Genomic DNA, 18798 nt, shown 5'->3' on the forward strand with positions numbered 1-18798 from the left:
CACGTGTAGCAGATGTCCTGCGTAATGACGTCTGCCCACAGTGACGTACGGTCTCCACCATGACGGTGCCCTTGTTACAATGGGGACTGTTGTTGATCACTTGTTAGCCCATTTATTGTGAATAACTGCGGATTATTCATTTAGCTGTCTGTATTGGGTGCTTTACTTCGACGGCTACATGTTAAAGGTAAGAGACGTAGAAAGACATTCGGTAATTGAGGTGAATTTTAAATAGTTTTGAGAGGTTTCAGAGCTGTAACGTTAGCCTGAGCGGCGAGAAGACCCCGAGTGCGGCAAGTTTGCTAGCCGCGGCGGCTAACTAGCGAGGAGACTCACCTGCTTTGGAAAATTTCTTTGATTTGGTTTAAGGCTGTCAGTATGTTTAATCGAGCCGTGTCGCAAAGCTCCGGGCTCGCACATAGGCTAGTGGACTATTGCTTATGTCCATGCATAGGTTAGCTGTATATTCAACTAAGCTAACCGCTAACTGAAACATTAAGTTACCGTTAATATGAGTCAAGCTAACATTAAAGAGCATTCGTTATAATAATTCCGGGAAATCCTTCTTCGTTATTATTGACATCCATATGAATGTATTAATGAAGCAACACACTTAATATTCAGCTAGCTATATGTTTAGCCATAGCATCAGATAAGCTTTGAATGAATGGATTAAAGGTAAACTCAGGGTGCCATACGACGCTGAAGTTAGCTTCTGACTCGGGGGTCAAGATAAATATAAATATTGATATTTAGTGACAGATTCTCCATTTTTTTCACAATTACACTTGTGAAAGAGTGTTATACATCGTAGCAAAAACCTGAACGCAGTTCAAACCCAATTTTTAATGAGTCTCTGGAGTCTCCTTGGTAATTTAGTCCAGATTTGACAAGTCTAAGTATAGTGGTTTTTGATCTGGACCTGGTCTCATGTGGTCTGGATGGAAGAAAAAAACCTGTTAAATCGCCCTTTTTTCAGTTTTCATAAGCAAAACAAAGGTTTCAGACATCTGAAAGTGGGTTTAAACAGCGTGAAAGCTTTTGCTTTGATGTCTAACACTCTTTCATTGGTGTAAGTGGTGAACAAAACTGAGAATCAGCCACTAAATATCAACATTTATATTTCCCTTTACTTTCTCCTTAACCCGAATCAAAAGCGAACTTGAGCGTCGTGCTCCGTTTCACTATCACTTCACTCTTAATCGTTGGATTTGGACGTCTGGAAAAGGCAGGTCGGCAAACTGTGACCCCTGCCTCCTCCATGTGTCACTCAGTTTGGACCATAAAGACATGGTACCGTGAAGAAGATATTCAACTTTGTTGCTCAAGTTGTGGGGTTATTGCAGGCTGCCAAAATATTAGCCTATCTTCTTCTTTATTCCAGGGTGAAGTAAAGGAAAACTGATTCTGACAGGGATACAGAATCTAGCATGGCACCCTTGATATTTAGGTTTAGACTATTAAAGTTGAACATCAGCATCAATCATGGCAGTTTATCACATAAAGTAGCACTGATAGTATTCAGAGGAGGTTGTTATCCTTGTCTTTAAGACCAATTATTGAAGACTATGCCTTTTCACAAAATACATGTTGACATGTTTCAGTAAAAAAAAGTGACATCCAAAGGAATCCATATGAACGTATATTTAGGGATATTAATGATGATTTAGCTGCTTCTGTTTAAAGGATGTATTTCTTGCCATAATCATTTCTCCTGTTCATACTGAACATTACAAGATCCCTTCATAATGCGCTTACAGTGTAAGTGATGGGGACCAAAGCCCACAGCCCTCCTTCTGTGTCTGTGAGTTTATCTGAAGCTAATATGGAGCTTCAGCCATCCAGATGAGTCAAATCAAGTAGATCCCTCTCTTTGTTGCTATACTTTCACTGTAGCTCAACAGGAAAAAACACAAAGAGGGAATTAGATGCTAAAACGACTGTAAATGTGGCAGATATCTACTTGATATGATTAACTCAGGCTGCTGAAGCCTCATATAAGCTTCAGATCAACTTTTAAATCCACTATTGCACAAAATGACTGTGTGGACACACTGTGAATTTTGGTCCTCATAACTTATATTGAAAGCACATTTAGAGGGGATCTTTTAATAGCCAGTATAAACAGGAGGAATAATTACCAGTGTTCATTTGACCACCTGACTGTTGTTTTAAGACAGACTTGAAAAATTGTGAACCTATCCTTTTAAGGGTTTTGGTATTGTGCATGCTTACTCACTGCCACACTGTCAGTGTTTTCTATGATGCTTGAAGACAATAGAGCCATTGTAAATGTTATTAGTAACATCTGTGCATCTTTATGCATTTTAACTTTATAGTCCAGTGCAGCGGGTCCATCCTCCGTTGCTTCTCCTCAGCCAATGAAGGAATCCAAGGAGAACTTTTTAATGACTGGCCAGTCAATTCTGGACCACATCAAGCCATGCTGGTACTGGGACAAGAAGGATTTAGCCCACACCCCATCTCAGTCTGAAGGCCTGGACCCTGGTACAGAGGCCCGGTATCGGAGGGAAGGAGCCCGCTTCATATTTGACGTGGGGACCCGACTTGGCCTGTATCCTTGATGGATTGATTGATTAATGTGAATACTGAGAAAAGTATTAGAAGATAAATCAACGACACTTTCAGTCGTTTCCTGATGAAATATAGTAAAAGAGCAACGTAGATATCAGGAAATGATACAACAAAATTTGTGTTTTTCACTTCTTCCATACTGTTGTACAGGAGGTATTTTTACATTTTATTGTTAAGACATGTATGTGAGCAGTTGACAGGATTCAGTGTGTACATTTTGGGCTGTAATTATCATAGCAGCACAGTCAAAGTCAGCTATCTTTCTTTTGTTAAGATTTTTTTTTACGCAACTGCTGATAACTATCTTTAAATGCTTTTTGGTAACATCCTTGACTGTCAGCAGACACTATGATACACTGGCAACTGGCATCATATATTTCCACCGCTTCTACATGTTTCACTCTTTCAAGCAGTTCCCCAGATACGTAAGTTCAGTTCATGGCTATCCCTTGTGAATACTAATTGTGTTAGAGGACTAAATGTGTGGAATTAATGTCGTCATTTGCATCTCAACAGGTGACCGGAGCTTGTTGTCTTTTTCTGGCTGGAAAAGTGGAGGAAACCCCGAAGAAATGTAAAGACATCATCAAAACAGCCCGCAGCTTATTGAATGATGTGCAGTTTGCCCAGTTTGGAGATGATCCAAAGGTGAGCTTCCGTTTTCCTTCCCTCTGTTGTCTTTTGACTGTTAACACTGGAAATTGTGAGTTCAGAGGAAAGGTCTTTTCAACCTCAGTCGCGGAATTTCTTGTGGTCACCGAGTGCAGAGAAGAATTAACAGTCTTAACCGTAAATGTGTTGTAACGCAGCATAACAGAGCCCTGACATAATATCATGTAGGTTTAGAGAGGAAAAACAAAAACATCAAGGCAAACTTTCTTGCAATCAAATTGATGTTATTCTGTTGTAACAAGCAGACATAATCGTGTTTTGCACAATTCTTGACTGACTGCTTACGTGGGATCTCTCTTGTTGTGAGTGAGAAGAGTCATTAAGTACAGACTGATGTAGGCAGATCTGACAAGCTCATGGAAGTTTTGATGACATTTAATCACAAAAGGACAGTGAGAAACATTGATTTGTCACAAAATCTTGAATCATAAGGTTTGGGGGTGAGACTGACTCACACAGGACAGTGAAGCTAGACCTTGTCACCCATGTTTTTTCTATTTTAATCCCTACATGTGTACTAATGAGGAGTGTGCAGCTAGTAAGCGCGGAAGCTCTCAAACTCTTAAATTACAATAGGATGTAGAGATAACCTTTAGTCACTATATGTACTGAAGATGCTACTGTGTGTGCAAGACACTGTTTTTTTTTGATTCAGGTCTGCCAATATGTAAGAGGCGAGAAGTTGTCCTGCTTTGATCTGTACTGTTCTCACCAACAGGATGATTGAGGTTTCTGTATTTCTTTGAACAGGAAGAGGTGATGGTGTTGGAGAGAATCTTGCTACAGACTATCAAATTTGACCTGCAGGTGGAGCACCCCTACATGTTCCTGCTACGCTATGTGAAGCAGCTTAAAGGTGAGATGGGATAAGTACGGCGTCAGATCCGCACAGTCACAGATACATTATGACGCTAGGAATCAGTTTAACATGATTTTTGTCCTTATTTGTTCTCATCGTTGCTTCTCGTTAAAGGAGAGAAGAATAAAGTATGCAAGGTGCTACAAATGGCATGGACCTTTGTCAACGACAGGTGAGCAGCTGGCACATTAAACCCTGATTCCAGTCTCACTCTTTGTGTCACAGATGACTTCTTCTATAATTCATACATTGGATACGCTTAATATTAATATCACCCTAACCTGCTGACTGGTTAATATCTAGCTCCAGTGTGCTGTGTAATAAAAGCATAATGTCAAGTCCAAATTGATGGAGTTACAAGTAACATGACAGAATTAGAAAGTTTCCTTACAGCTGACCAAAATGAGAGCGTACAGTAACCATATCGCCTGTGTCCCTCCCAGCCTCTGCACCATGCTGTCTCTGCAGTGGGAGCCAGAGATCATTGCAGTGGCTGTCATGTACCTGGCCGGTCGCCTCTGTAAGTTTGACATCCAGGAGTGGACTGCCAAGCAGTCATCACGTCGCTGGTGGGAGCAGTTTGTCCAGGACGTCCCAGTTGAGCTGCTTGAAGGTACCCATAATAAAGCCACGACACGTGACACCTTCCCTACGACTTTGTCTAATCTCTTTCCAGACATGTCTCAACACTGATTTACAGAAAGAACATATCCTTGTCTTGTAGACATTTGCCATCAGATCCTGGACCTGTACTCCCAGGGCAACAAGCCCATCCCTCAGCAAATGCAGGAGAAGGAGCGGCCACCCGCGTCACTGACCCCCGCTCCTCCAGCTCCACAGGGACAACCCCAGGCCACCAACCCTCCTCCCCCACCACCAAAGAAGACTTCCCCTCAGGGTGGCAGCCCTGCACGCCAGCTCAAACGCTCACATGTGAGTAAATGCTTGAACAGCATTTATGATGGCTCAAAACCAAGGCCAGTGCAAAGTTTCTCGATAATCCTCCCTAATCTTAAGTTCAACATTAGTTTATTTAAATACACAACATCTTCTGCAGCTTGTGTGTGTTTAACTTTATTCATACTCCTGCACCAAACAACAACAATCAAACATCACTGCTTCAAAATAGAAAGTGACTGTTTGTGTTCATTTTTCTTTGTTTCAGACGTCTCCAAAAGATGAACCAAAGGCTCCAGGTAAGACTTAATGTTAAATCCTGCACAGGCGAAATTCTGCTCTGCTTTTGGATTTTAAAGCAGTAGAAAACTAATAAATCTCAGTCCACCCACTGAAATACGTCCAAGAAAAGTTGGCTAATTAACATGACATCAGTTTACTTTAAGTCTTGGCAAGAATACAGATATATTGAGGAGTATAAATGTCTAGGATCAGTGCCTTCCCGGCAGGTTTTAAGATTTTCTAAAAAATTCAAGCCTGCAGTAAAGTTCCTTAATGCATTCACTGATTTAAAAAAATCTGTTGCATCTTATTATCTGGTCCATTTTAATTTACAGAACAAGTTGGATCGAAGATTCCTCGACTGGAGAGCCCTATGCCACCTTTGCCTACATCTCAGCCTCCGCCAGGTAAGAAGTGACCGTTGTCACAGTCTTCCTCCGGTCTAATCTGCGGGGAAGTTAAAATGTTTGGTAGACGGTAGATGCGTGCTGGCATCCCCTCAACACCCCGCTGTCTGTTTGCGTGTGCCACCAAATAGGCCAATAATGAGCCGCCAGGACTCCCCACCTCCCAACTCAAAGTCTTTAGTCCTCTCAGTCTGCTTACATAACCAGCAACTCGTCTGGACATTACGTTTCCCAACACACGCACACTCCTAACTTCTCCCAGACCAATCTGATTAGTGCTTGAGCCTGATAATGAGACCTCCTATGTGGCTGAAGCCTGGCAGTCTTGGTCTAGCTGTGCGCTCACTGTCTAGGAATGGAAAGGTTATTTGAGATCATGGCGGAATGAGATGCCTCGTATTATTTACGGGAAAGACGATGGGGAAATTTTTAATAAGTTGTTTTCTCTCCGCTCTCTTTGTTTCGCTCATTAGACCGCAAAGCTCCGGCTCCAGCCCCTCCCACAGAAGCAGAACCAGGAAACGAGGCGGCTCCTCCACCCCCACACGCACCACCTCCCCACCAGCCCCCTCCTCTCCCCCACCGCCCTCCTCCGCCACCGCCCTCCAACTACATCATGTCCACCTCCAGCTCCTACATGTCCGGGGAGGGATACCAGAGCCTGCAGTCGATGATGAAGACAGAGGGTCCCTCCTACGCCCCGATGCCGCCCAGCTACGCGCCCCCGATACCGCCATACCACCCTCACGTCTACCCCCCACCCGCAGCTCCACCTCCAGGCCCCCCTCCTCCTCCTTCCACCTACCCACCACCCAGCTTGCCCCCAACCTATCCTCCGCCGGGCTACAACAGCTACCCTCCACCACCGCCTCCACGCATGCCGCCGGGCCACGGACCCCCTCCAGGGATAGGCCTTCCACCTGCTGGGTACCCTCCTCCACCCCCTGTGCCCCCAGGACAGTCACAGGTGCCCCTACCCCCTCCGCCCGGCATGCCCCTGAACCGTGGTGGGTGGATGAGATGAGAGCAGAGAGGGTGTGACAAAAATCTCTGAGCTGAAGCAGTGCAGAGCCACCGCTGGGGATGAAAGCTCTTAAGAGAGGGAGAATAACTGGGAACTTGAGCTCGTTCACCTCCTGTTGTTGAGCTTCTAAATGAAGGCTCATCAACAAATAGACTTGAAAGGAAAAGTGAGGTCTGGACAGCATTGTTACGAGAACCAGAACTGGTGCTGAAAGGCTGCAGTGAGAATCCTGAAATTTTTTTTTTTTTTTTTTTTGAAAAAGTGACTTAAACACATGTAGGATGGTACTTTGTGCGTCCAGTTCTCGGATCTTTTAACAAACATTGTCCAGTCGTTGTTTTTGTTCTGGAAATGTATCAGAAAATATTAGCACCCTGAATTTTATTTGAGTCTTTTCTAGTTTTGTCACACATGCTTAATTCACTAATTGTGAGAGGATGAAACGTACCTTTCGAGTGACCCTCTTACATTTCCTTCATGATTCTGTTATCATGATGATGTGTTTACATTTGTTTGCTAATTTCCCATTTATCCCCCGTGTCTTTTCCTCCTGCAATCTGTTTTTCTGTTCTCTCCACATTCCTTTTTTCCCCTTTGAGAAAAGACGGTGAGTAATAAAAGATTTGAGATGAACATGCAGTGGTCAAATATAAAAGAATGTCACACTGAAAGAAACATGCTGCATATACAGTGTAAACATACTGTTTGTTTGTTTTTTTCTGTGAAAACAAAGGTTATGTTTCAAGACATCTCCTCTATCTCTTGATATTGTCAGCTTTTTTCATTTTATCGCTGTTTATTTTTCCTGTCCCGTTACGCAAACTACCAAACAAAAACCCTGTAAACAAACCAACTGTGTCGAACACTGGACAGTCTAAGGTATATTTGTACATATCTGACCTTTACATTTAGACAAATCTTTTTGAGAGTTTCTATCCATATGTGCCTTAGTCAGGCTCCTCTTTTTCTGTATGCTGCACACAGCTTTGGTTTTGTGTCCACGTGACACTTAAACAAAAATAAAGACCTGCTTTTCCTACTTTGAACTGGAGTTGTGTTTTTCAGTCTGTGTAGGATTAAAAAGTTTTAGTTACAACTGGAGTCGTGTGCAGAATTTCATAGAAAAAATCTGTCATTTTACTTCCAGTACTTTACCAAAAGGGGGCAGCATAACTCACCTACTGATGACAGCAACATGCCTGCAAAAATGTTGAATGCATCAAATGAAGACAGCACTTACATGGTATCATTAACCAACTTCATTTATTTTCTCCCAAATTTTTTCTAAAAGTGGCCTATTTCATCTTTTAGTTTCACCTGCCAATAGTCATCTCATCAGTGAAATTCATGAAAAGAAGTTACAGTCATGCTAGTTACTACAGGAATTGACATTTACACTGTAGATTCTAGGATTCTGTACTGTGGTTTGTAGCACATAGGCAGAAGAAAAGAAACACTAGAGATGTTTAAAAAAAAAAAAAAAGCAATTAGGTTCCAAATCAAAACACCATGTAGAGAAAAATAAATGTGGCACATCTCAAATCAAATATTCAAAATTGTATCATGGCTTCAAATCAGTTCCTAGAAAAAAGGACACTTTTAAAAACACATACTTTGATTTATTTCTTTAGACCCATTATTTGAGAGAACAGAGGTGCCATGGTGAGCAGCCTCAGAAATGTTCTAATTTGGAACAAATAACACTAGAGATGGGAGAGCCTGAGCTACCAGTCACTGTACTGGTTTATCAGATAACTTCACAGCTGGAGTAAATCTGATAAAGTCTGTTGTCAATGACTGTTCGGTTACTAAAAAGCGCTCCCATCTCTATCTGACACCTGGCAATAAATACTTTTTTTTTTTTGACTGACACTGTTTGTTCATTCTGACATTAAGAAATACTAATTTTTAAATGTTAGTGTTTTCAGGAGACATCTAAGGGAAGACTTATCTCTCACATTCTACAAAAAAAAAAAAAAAAAAAAAAAAGATTCAACTTTAATAAAACATGCACTGCATAAACACACCTGCTGAATCCATGACAGAACAAAAGAGTTCAGGAAAAAAAAACAACTTTTTTTCATCTGTGAAATAAAACGACAAAGCAGAAATTCAGAGCTAACTCAACTCAATCTGAACTTTTGTGCAAAGCTCTTCCACAAAGTTTATCATTGGCCATAAAATAGAGTTTTATCCCTTATGGATTCAGTAAATGTCTTCAGCAGTCTTCAACCGTGTTGTAACAAGGGTTCGATAGAGAAAAAGAGGATTCACAGGCAGATGCTACAGCTGCAAGAGAACCATTCAGTCTCCTTTCACACACACAAACACACACACACACACACACACACACGCGTTGTCACAGATGGGCAAAGGTAAAGCTGTAGCCCTCCCAACCTGAGAAAATGATTGTCAAGCATGCACACAGCATACAATTTTAGTTAATTTCACAATTCAAAGTAAGAAAATGATCTACCCATTAACTCACTGAGATGGTTTGATTCAGAATGGCCTTCATACATTTTCAGAGGTTACAGAGAGAAGGAATAATAGCAATTCATCTGGAAAAGAATTTAAAAAAAAAAAAAATTGATTTTATTACCAAAAAGCAAACCCTGTTTAAAGGTCCGGTTGTGTGTGCTTTTCAAACTAAATCATTGATCACATGGCCACGCTAGAATTACAAAATAGATAAAAGTAAAATCAACAATAACAATGAAGTAGTGCTATGGTTTTATACATAATATACACAAGTTAACAGTGATCTCTAGACTTAATTATCCATAGACTTGTCTTATGAGCAAAAGGCGCTAGGTCACAGTGGGTTTCACTTAGTTAACACTTTAGAATGCTAATGCTAGTTATACTCGTTGACCACTAGGGGGCAATACATGTGACAGGAGCTAGGGTCTCTACAGGAGGTACTATCAAAACTTATCTGAAGATACCGCCACGATGTTGCCTTCACATCCCAACGACATGCTACGAGATTTTCTGCCCCCGTGGCCTCATCTGTTCTGTGCTTGAAACCATGTTGTGTCGCTAACTTAATGTAGCACAGCTATACTCTAAAAGGACAATACATGGTGTGTTAATAGCTTTTAATTTGAGCCTGGAATATCCTGTTTACAGAGAGAGATGATTGTGTAGCCTAAAGCCTCCAAATCAACGAAGAAAAGTGGCGAATCAGTGAAACTAGCTGCCAGTTGTCAACGCTTAATAAGCTCAGAGATAAAAACCTGTTGAACACGTAATGTTGTACATGTGAGTAGCAGACTAACAGGTCCATTTAGTAGCTATCTTAGCCAGTCTTAAGAGAGTGCTTGTAGAAGGAATCCTGGGTGCTGTAGGCAAGAAGGGAGCACGGCATGATGGGTTGTGTAGGTGCAGGTAGCAAGAGGTGTTTTCAGGTGAGTGTAGGTACTGTGGATCCCGATCTCTCTCTCTCTCTCTGTCTCGCGCTGGTTGCCATGCTACAGCGGCCCTTTGAACTGGTTCCCAGAGAGGTGCTGTCTGATGGACAGCTTTGATCCCGCTGCATCACCCAGCTTTCTCCACACCACCTGCAAACAGAGGCAGAGAAAGAAGAAGTTGTGAGGAGGAAGAGGAAAGAGCAAGATGTACAGAAAGAGACAGGCAGACATAGAGACTGAGAGAGTAATGCTTTGCAGAAGAAGAAGAAAAAAAAAAAAACGACTTTCTTCTTCAAGAGTGAAAACTTCAAATGCTCACATTTTGACTTTGAGCTGCAAAGACTGCACACACACACACACACACACACACACACACACACACTACAGTAGAGCTAACTCTGTCCTCTGTCTCTGTAAGGCTGAGATCTCGGAGTGAGCGAGAGGGGCCCCCGGGGGACTCCAGTGATATTACAGAGGTACTATTGTAGCACTCCCCAGATTCCTGGCCTGTCACATACCTCTGCAGGGTCCAGATAGCCCAGCTCTCATTCTCTCTCTCTCTCTCTCTCTCTCTCTCGCTCTCTAATCAGCCAACCTTTTATCCTGGACCGGGCCTTTCAGCACCGACACAGAAAGATGGAGGGAGATGAGTGGGGGGAGGGAGGAAGAAGAGAGGAAGAATGGAGGGGTGAGGCTGAGGCGCAGGGGAGTGTTCTTTTCCCTGCCGCTCCAGTTTAATTGCTCTGACAGCTCAACTGCGAGCCTCTACTTAGAACTTCCAGTTTAGAGTTGGCTTTGCGGCGGGGACGAGGGAGCGGGGGAAATAGATAGAGAGAGAGAGAGAGAGGAAGAAGAGAGCGAGAGGGAGCGATGTGCCTGGGACACTGCTGCAAGTGTCATTCCAAACCAAATGAGTCTAAATGAGGGTTCCTCATTAGTGAAAGCAGCTCAAAACCTGACCTGATTTGCACCGAGAAGTGAACTAAAAAAACTGACCAACAGTCAAACAGAACTATTATGGAGATAATATTCCCTTGTTTACAGCAACGGCCAACATTATTCCTCATAAAGAAAAAGTACGACATATTTTACTTGCATCTAACACTGTATCAATATCAATACTTGTTCCAACATGTAGGAAACTAGCATTGAATACAACATAGTAGAGGAAGATTCAAGGAGGAGGGCAAGCATTGCACTTACGTTGCACATCTCTCGCACAATGGCCTTCTCTTTCTCACTGAGATCATCCTCATAGTCCTCGGGAAGCTGCTTATCCAAGTTCTCGTGGACTTCCAGCACCTGATGGCAGACACAATGCTGAGTGTGTGTATTTGTTTTTGTCAGTAGATATATTAGTATGTGTTTAGGGGTGTAAACACCATATTAGTCATTTTACAGAGGCGCAAAGATTTTCAGATAATTGTGTAAAATCTGCTCTAAAAAATTATTTTTTAAAATTTTGCCTCTTTTTTTTTTTTTTTTTTTTTTACTAACATATGCACTTAAGTACTCTTTACACTCTAAAGGTTTCAAACTTAATCCTGCAGTGCGGGACTTGTACATGTAAATGAATGTCTGTTACATTCAAGCCCTTGCCAAATGAGTTCACACAATGCTCACCACCAGATAAATCTCTCTCTATTTCACATTACACTGAGTTTTAAATCTGGTGTCTGTGGCGACTTTCCCGCGCTGGCCAGATGAATGCAGACACTTCCGCCAACCGAGCCGGCTAACTTCCGGTTAGCCCTCTGTTAACTTCAATGTGGATAAAATAATTTAATCATGCCGTTCTTCTAGACTTTCCAAATGTTATCGGATTGAATGGATCAAATTCTGATAGTGAAACGAGTCATTTCGCAGGGGTTGTGTGACCCTGAAAACAATTTATCCACCGTCTTACAGTTGCAACAGTAGCGACGGAGTAGGCGAAGGTGGAGCCTATGACTTACGCAAGTGATGATTGTTTTAAGTTTAAGTTTTGTGGTCAGAAATTTGCATCCCAAATGGATCATAATGTCACTTACTCCTCTTTCACACTTAACCAAGAGACATTTTAGCATTTGCTAACAAAAATCTTGATTCAATTTAATTTGATGGCATAACATTAGCGTAGTACAGTTCACTACTGAACAGCACAGTATGTATCAAAAAGTGGGGCATTATAGTAGAGCCCAAACTGAAGCCATTATTGGAAAGTCCAAAACCCGATACACAAAAATTAGGTTTCAGCTAAGGCGATGGTGATCAGAAAAGTTTTTCCAACACAATTTACGTAAAATATAAATTACCAAGTGAAATAGGTAATAGATACGTACCTTCATGGCATGCACCACAGCCTCAGGCTTCTGGACGGAGGACAGGTAGCCCGTGGCAGGGGAGGACTCACTGGTTGGGAGACGGCCTGTACCCTGAGGGGAGAAAAAGAATTTGAAAAATATTTTAGGTTTTGTGGCATTTCTCTCACATTAGGCAGTACACAGGACACAGCGAAGATGAGTGAGAGTAAGTGCGACCTGTGATAAAGGTCAAGAGCTGAGTCTGAGCCCACAACATCTGGAGGACATGTTGTAGACTGCCAAGCTCCCGTGATGTCACATCTGCTGTCACACACAGTTTAACCTCATGAAACGAGCACCGAGACACTGAGCTCTTCATTTGAGCCGAAAACTCAAGATACCTTAATTGAAGACAGAAAACAAACCACACACACACACACCATATCAGTGGGTGTTTGCTTCAGATTTAACAAGAGAGATTTCTTGTACTGTAGCACTGAAAATGCCATCCCCTTCATCCCGACTCATATCACCTCTCCTTCCCTTGTGTTTTTCCTCTGCTTCTTGCATTCACCACGTATTCAACTCTCAGCCAGGTCTGCTACCTGCACAGTGTGATTTAACTGGGTGTGATGGGAGCAGCCAGCCAGGAAGAAGACCAGGAGGTTGCTTGACTCATCCCACCCCCCCCGGTTGGTTCCAGACAGTGGCTCTCTGTTCAAGAGACACAGAGATCTCTGGGACACACAATGGCACCATTCACTGTAACCTGGCATCAGGGCCCTGCATTAGACACAGTTCCGTGGCTATGTTAGCCCCGGTTCAATTCTCCGCTCACTGGTGATGCATTTGTCAGCTCCCTCCGCACCCACTGGCCCCATTTGGGTGCAAGATTGAGCCCACACGTCCTAATACCACAGAGATAAAATAATAATCCCACTGCAACCAAGAGGGATGTTTTGCAGACGGTCTCTTCATATCACATCAAGCACATGAAAAATTGATTTCTTTGCTAGTCCTGCAGGTTATGTCTGACAACTGCTCACCTGACAACCACTGAAAACCATAAAAATAATATTGAACGTGCATTTATTTACTTCCTCAGAGGGTGAAAGGTCATTGATATGCTTGATTTGTGAAGCAAAAAAAGGGAACATAGCTGTGGTTTTACTATCTTTGAAAAAAAGTTGATCTTATCCTCACATAGTTACGCTGTTAAGAAAAATTTAAACATGTTATGGTTGGCTGCCATAAAACATTTTATTCATGAGCTTTGATATCAGAAAATCATGGACATAATGAAAAGGTTAATGTGAAATTTGGTTATTTCTTGCATTAAAAAGGTTGCTATTCAGCAGCATCCTCAAAAGTCACGGAGTGCCCTTGAATGCAGTAGCAAGAGTTTCCAAAACACTCCCACTCAAAGTTCTCAAATGTTTCATGTTGTCTAAACACAAGCAGCCATATTGGAACTTTGCTTAGATAAAATGGTCTAAAATTGGTCAAATTTGGACTTAAATCAAGAACTGTTGGATCGAAGAATAAGTAAACAAGACTACAAATCTGCTGGCTTTCACAGTGGTGGAATCTAACATTTAGCTGTAAGGACATTTACTAAAATTAACTTAATTCTAATTCAACATGAAAATGCTATTCTGCTTCATAATGAGTAGTTTTACTTTTGATACTTGAAGTACATTTAGCTGTTAATACTTTTACTTCAGTTATATTTTGAAAACAGGATTTTTTCTTGAGTATTTCTACATTGTAGTATACTACACTTATACTTCTTCTACCGATGATCCTAAAGACATTTCAGTCATTTCTAAAAAAAAGTATTAAGCTATTTGATAGCCTGTCCTACTTGCAACTGCATTACCACGCATCAGCAACATAACTTTGACAACAAAAAAAAAATGAAGGCAATGAAATTCTCACTGTAGTAGATTACCTACCTGAAGCAAATGTCAAGTCTGCAAGCAAATTTTTAGACCATGCAGAAATAAATGGAAACCAGCCCTCCAGCTGAAGAAGTCAATCAAAAAACTTAGATCAGAAAATTGCCTGCAAGACATTTGATTTGTAGGATAAAAACATTATAAAGCCCCAGTAAGTATCTTCAGAAGTGTGGACTGGAGTACTGTATAGGGTTACGTCCTCACATTATTAAACGCATTCCCCAAGGCTGAGTCTATATTTGTAAGAAAATTCTATATAGTATAGCAATCCTCTTGAGAAATACAAACACATGTCCAACTGTGTTAAGTGTGTTTCCTTTTGTTGAAGGTCACAGCAACAAATGTATGGGCTGAATTTCCCGTAAAGCGCTTCTGCAGTGGACTTTGAAGTTGACTATAAGAAGAAAAAAAATGCAAATCATTGTTGCCTCCTTTTGATGCTCTGTTCTGTGGGTTAAAGCTATTATTTGAAATGTGTAAACACTTCCTGCTAGCGCCGGGATGGTTTTTCAGTTTATTCTGCGCCGGAGCAGTGCAGTAAAGAAAAGGATTTGGACAGCGCAGAGACACAGCCGGCTCCGGGCAATGTTTACTGTTCATATGGATGTACAGTTTGGGATGGTTCGCCTGCATAAACAGGCCTGATTTAGGCCTCGCAGGATAAGAGGGGAAAGCAAACCCTGTCAGAATCAATGGTTTGTAGTTTGAGGAAGTGGAATCAGACCCGACTGTTGAGTGTTTGTGAGAATCATACAGGCTGGCCGCTTTCTTTCCCTATCCATCTTTTCTTTTCATCTTTCTTGCTCATTTTCAATCTGACAATGTCACGCACATTCACTGACCTGAAACTTGGGCTGAACAAAGAGACAAAGGACTAGATATAAAGGATGAGCTGATAGATTAGGATGGCTACACACAACCAGAGTTCACTGAAGTTCTGCTGTTGTTGCTGTCTGTGGCCCCCATGTCTCTCATCTTCTCTTTTGCTCTTTCTCTCCCTCTTCATCTTCCAACGAGGGCCTTCTCTCACACATGGATGAACTTGGGCCACATTAGAGAGCAGGCAATCGATCACTATGGGACTCAACATGAGTACATCTCCATGGAGTTGTCACGACAACAAAGCCATCATAAGAGGAGGACATGAATCACAAGAATAAGTTATTCTGTACTGCATGCAACTGCTTTGTTATATCATAAGCTTGCTGAATCTGAAAGGTGCTTTCAAGATTGACTTTTTCTTTATCCTGGGGATGAGGAAAGAGACTAAGGAAAGCTAAGGCTAATGAAAAATGCTACTCAGTTGCATTATGAGTTTTTAGAGTTAGGACCATGACAGGGACTAAAAGTCAGGACAATTTCAACCATTCTTTTTTTTATGTCTCTCAAAACTTCCCCAACTTTGTGGAAGTGCAATGCTAAATCACTGAAGTACCCCTTTAATCAATGTTTTAGCCAGGAAAACATCTGTATCAATGTATAATATACCGATATAACATTTATAAGAGGACAAACAATATATTAAACTAACATTACAATACTTTGATCAAGTGTTGGGTCAGATATATCGACCATATTCCTACTCCTTTCACTCTAAACGGTCATATATTAGCATGCTAACATTAGTTTTTCCAGTTAGCTAGTTCAGTTAGCTTCTCCATACTTACACCTGGCATTTACTGGGTGTAATTACTTGGAAACTACTAATTTATGTGTAAGAAATACTTTGTGTAGCGCAACCTGTTTTAATGTAGCGATGCGTAAAACTCCCCTTAATAGACCACTGGTGCTGGTACAACCGGCTACTGACAGATTCCTCAAGTGCATGTCTCTACTGGTTGCAGCCAGTTGAGGTATGATTTAATGGAATCCTAAATGTACTTAAATGTGCTAACACAAATCCATTTCCACTTTTCTGCCTCAGTCAGAATGACATCAGATGTCATGTCACTAAGGAGCCAAAATTCACACCTCGAGTCAATATCATGACCTTGTTTCACATGAAACTGCACTGTGAAATTAAATGCATGGAGACAGCCATCAAGATAATTTGCAGTTTATGCCTCCTCCTGCGGGGAGAGACTCCTCATGGGAGTCAAGGTTCACGGACATTATTGAACGGCACCAACCTCCAAGAGGAGGCGGGTTTGACCCACGAGCTTAAAAGGTGCGAGCTGGCTCTGAACGCTGACTCACACTGGGCCTGTGATTAAAACACAATATAGATTTTTACACAGGGAAGATTTAGTCCTCTGGGTAGTGGCATAGCCCGGCTCTGACCTTCCTTAAGCAGTCAGAAAACAATTACCCAGCCTCTCCTCCCCAGACAGTGTCAGGGTTAGGGGTGGCGGTGGATTGTAGCGGATTATTACTTTCATAGTGGGATTCAGTTCAAACAGGCTCCAGGGAGGACGAAGGCAGCTCAAGGGCCAGAACATGGGAGGAAGAGAAGGGACGGCTGACTCCTTTTAATTCCCCATCTTTCTCTGTCTTAGTTCCCCCCTCTTCCTCCTTTATTTTTCTAGTCTGTCTTATATTACTCATGCAATATCTCCACTCACACTCTCTCTTTTTCTTCTCTCTCTTTCTTTCTTCTTGTGTGTGAATGTGTGTTTCACTTCCTGTCATGTGTAAGAGAGAGTGAGGTCGCCTGTGGAGGTAAAATTGGTGAGTTGGAAGCAAAGTGAATTAGAGCTGACTTGACTTGATTCCACTGCGGAGGCACCAGTGACAGTCCTCCCTACAATTAAGTGTGTGTCTGTGTGCAATTAAATCTGCTGTCTATTTGTAACCATGTTTTTGTAAGCAACCTCATGGTGTTTAAGTGGCCACAGTGGCTATGACTGTTTAAGTGGCTGGGTATGAGTGAGCATCCCTCTGTGTGTGGGTCTGTGCGTGTGTGTGAAAGTGTGTGTGTGTGTGTGTGTGTGTGTGTGTGTGAGCCTCCTGGGTACTGACCATGTGCATGGCGTCCTGGCGTTGGGGCAGTGAGGACAGCTGGGACTCTGAGTGGTAGAGGGTCATACCCTTCCTCAGGGCACGAAGGTCACCTGGGTTGCACTGCTGGGCACAAATGAGCAAAAAAACAAACACACAGATACAAAAAAAATAAAGATATGAGTGCAATGTCGACTAAATACACCCAGAGAGCTGCATTACAGAAGGCCAGACAATTCAAATTATTAATCCAAAGCCCAAAATAAGCACATACACACAGGCAGGAAGTCATTTCTGTGACTCAAAATCAATGTATTTGCGTCTGTTAGTGAGCAGAGCTAGACCGATATTAGATTTCTGAGGCCGATACTGATATTGCTATTTGAGCGTTTAAAAAAATCCAACAACAATACACTAGCCATGATTTATTTCTTAACATAAACACATAAACATTTTTGATAAAATCCCTTAAATTTGCTTGATTTAATCCAATCAATGTTATTAAGGATTTATGACAAATATGTATTCTACAGAATGTTTAACAGTTACATTTCTCTATGGTGGATATAATGGAGACACTGTTTTCTAAAATACATGACACAAATCTTTGACATTTCTGTACTGCTGTGCTTTTTTTTCCATGACTTATTGGTTGACTTCTTCACGTATACTGGTATTTTGACATTCAGTTAGTATAGGGCCATATATCAGCATGGACGATTTATTGGTCTACCTCTACTGTACATTTGAGTAAAGATATTTTACAAAGACAGTAAATATAAAAGTTAATTTGAACAGCAAACATTAACTGATATCTAAATTATTATAAGTAACTAAGTAAACAGAAACACATTAAACAAAACTATTTTTAACTTAATTGAGAAAAATGGAAGGTAAAAATACATAAAAATGTTGCCAGTAAAGCTTTTAATTGCTGCAGTTTACAATTTCTTTTTTCATGTTTGCCAACATACGTACATGTTGATACCAATATAACGCGATATCACAAGATATCACAAATATCGGCCTGCTGATATATCAGTCGGGCTGTGCTTTGTATATTAAGATCTTCAGTGATGGTTCATTAAGAACTCTGTGGCTCTGTCCCCCCTCTTGCACTGGCACCTGCACTCTCATCGTCACTCTGACGACATCGCTTCAAGCACTTCATTTGCCGAGCTGATTTTTATTTGTTGTGGCTTTTTACATAAATGGCACTTCACAGCACTGGCGCTGGATCACGTTGTGCCATCATCGAGGGCCATTACGCAGGGACAGTGTTCCTAAGATTTGTCCTCATTAGCGGCCAAAGACCACTGGTTCCTGGGGGCCGTAACCAGCCTAACTTCTCGCTGTAGGCAGGAACACGGCAACACCACTGTTCCTTATGACATTTCTCATGTCACGCACTAGTGTTCCCTCTGTGCGCAACTCGCCATGTAAACACACATGATGCCCGGGAGCACTCAAGC

The 18798-nt window shown here is 41.7% G+C and overlaps 2 protein-coding genes across 5 annotated transcripts in view; one reads left to right on the forward strand and one right to left on the reverse strand.

Moving 5' to 3' along the window:
- Positions 1-30: 30 nt before the first annotated feature.
- ccnk (cyclin K) lies at positions 31-7782 on the forward strand. The gene is made up of 11 exons (XM_044376514.1): positions 31-187; positions 2340-2575; positions 2939-3020; positions 3112-3243; positions 4018-4123; positions 4241-4298; positions 4570-4739; positions 4851-5059; positions 5292-5322; positions 5641-5712; positions 6186-7782. Exons 1-11 carry the CDS (start codon positions 179-181, stop codon positions 6734-6736), a joined length of 1656 nt encoding a protein of 551 aa, XP_044232449.1. The 5' UTR covers positions 31-178; the 3' UTR covers positions 6737-7782.
- A 200-nt stretch (positions 7783-7982) lies between these two features.
- Positions 7983-18798, reverse strand: part of ccdc85cb (coiled-coil domain containing 85C, b) — a 50892-nt gene continuing 40076 nt past the window's right edge. For 2 of the 4 annotated variants that reach the window (XM_044376522.1, XM_044376519.1), the window contains 4 exons: positions 17348-17452; positions 12471-12563; positions 11353-11451; positions 7983-10299 (listed from right to left, as the gene is read on the reverse strand). In XM_044376522.1, coding sequence (XP_044232457.1) covers positions 10210-10299; positions 11353-11451; positions 12471-12563; positions 17348-17452 — 387 coding nt within the window. In that variant the 3' untranslated portion in view covers positions 7983-10209. The remainder of the gene's footprint in view (positions 10300-11352; positions 11452-12470; positions 12564-17347; positions 17453-18798) is intronic. The other 2 variants (XM_044376520.1, XM_044376523.1) reach the window with 1 other exon arrangement.

The sequence above is a fragment of the Thunnus albacares genome, chromosome 16 (assembly GCF_914725855.1).
Source record: "Thunnus albacares chromosome 16, fThuAlb1.1, whole genome shotgun sequence".
Lineage (NCBI taxonomy): Eukaryota > Metazoa > Chordata > Actinopteri > Scombriformes > Scombridae > Thunnus > Thunnus albacares.

Excerpts from the sequence above, each read along its gene's own strand:
- ccnk (XM_044376514.1), top strand. Across the intron at positions 4,740-4,850 it reads CCCAGTTGAGCTGCTTGAAG|ACATTTGCCATCAGATCCTG; the intron begins GTACCCATAATA and ends CTTGTCTTGTAG. Across the intron at positions 5,060-5,291 it reads GCCAGCTCAAACGCTCACAT|ACGTCTCCAAAAGATGAACC; the intron begins GTGAGTAAATGC and ends TCTTTGTTTCAG.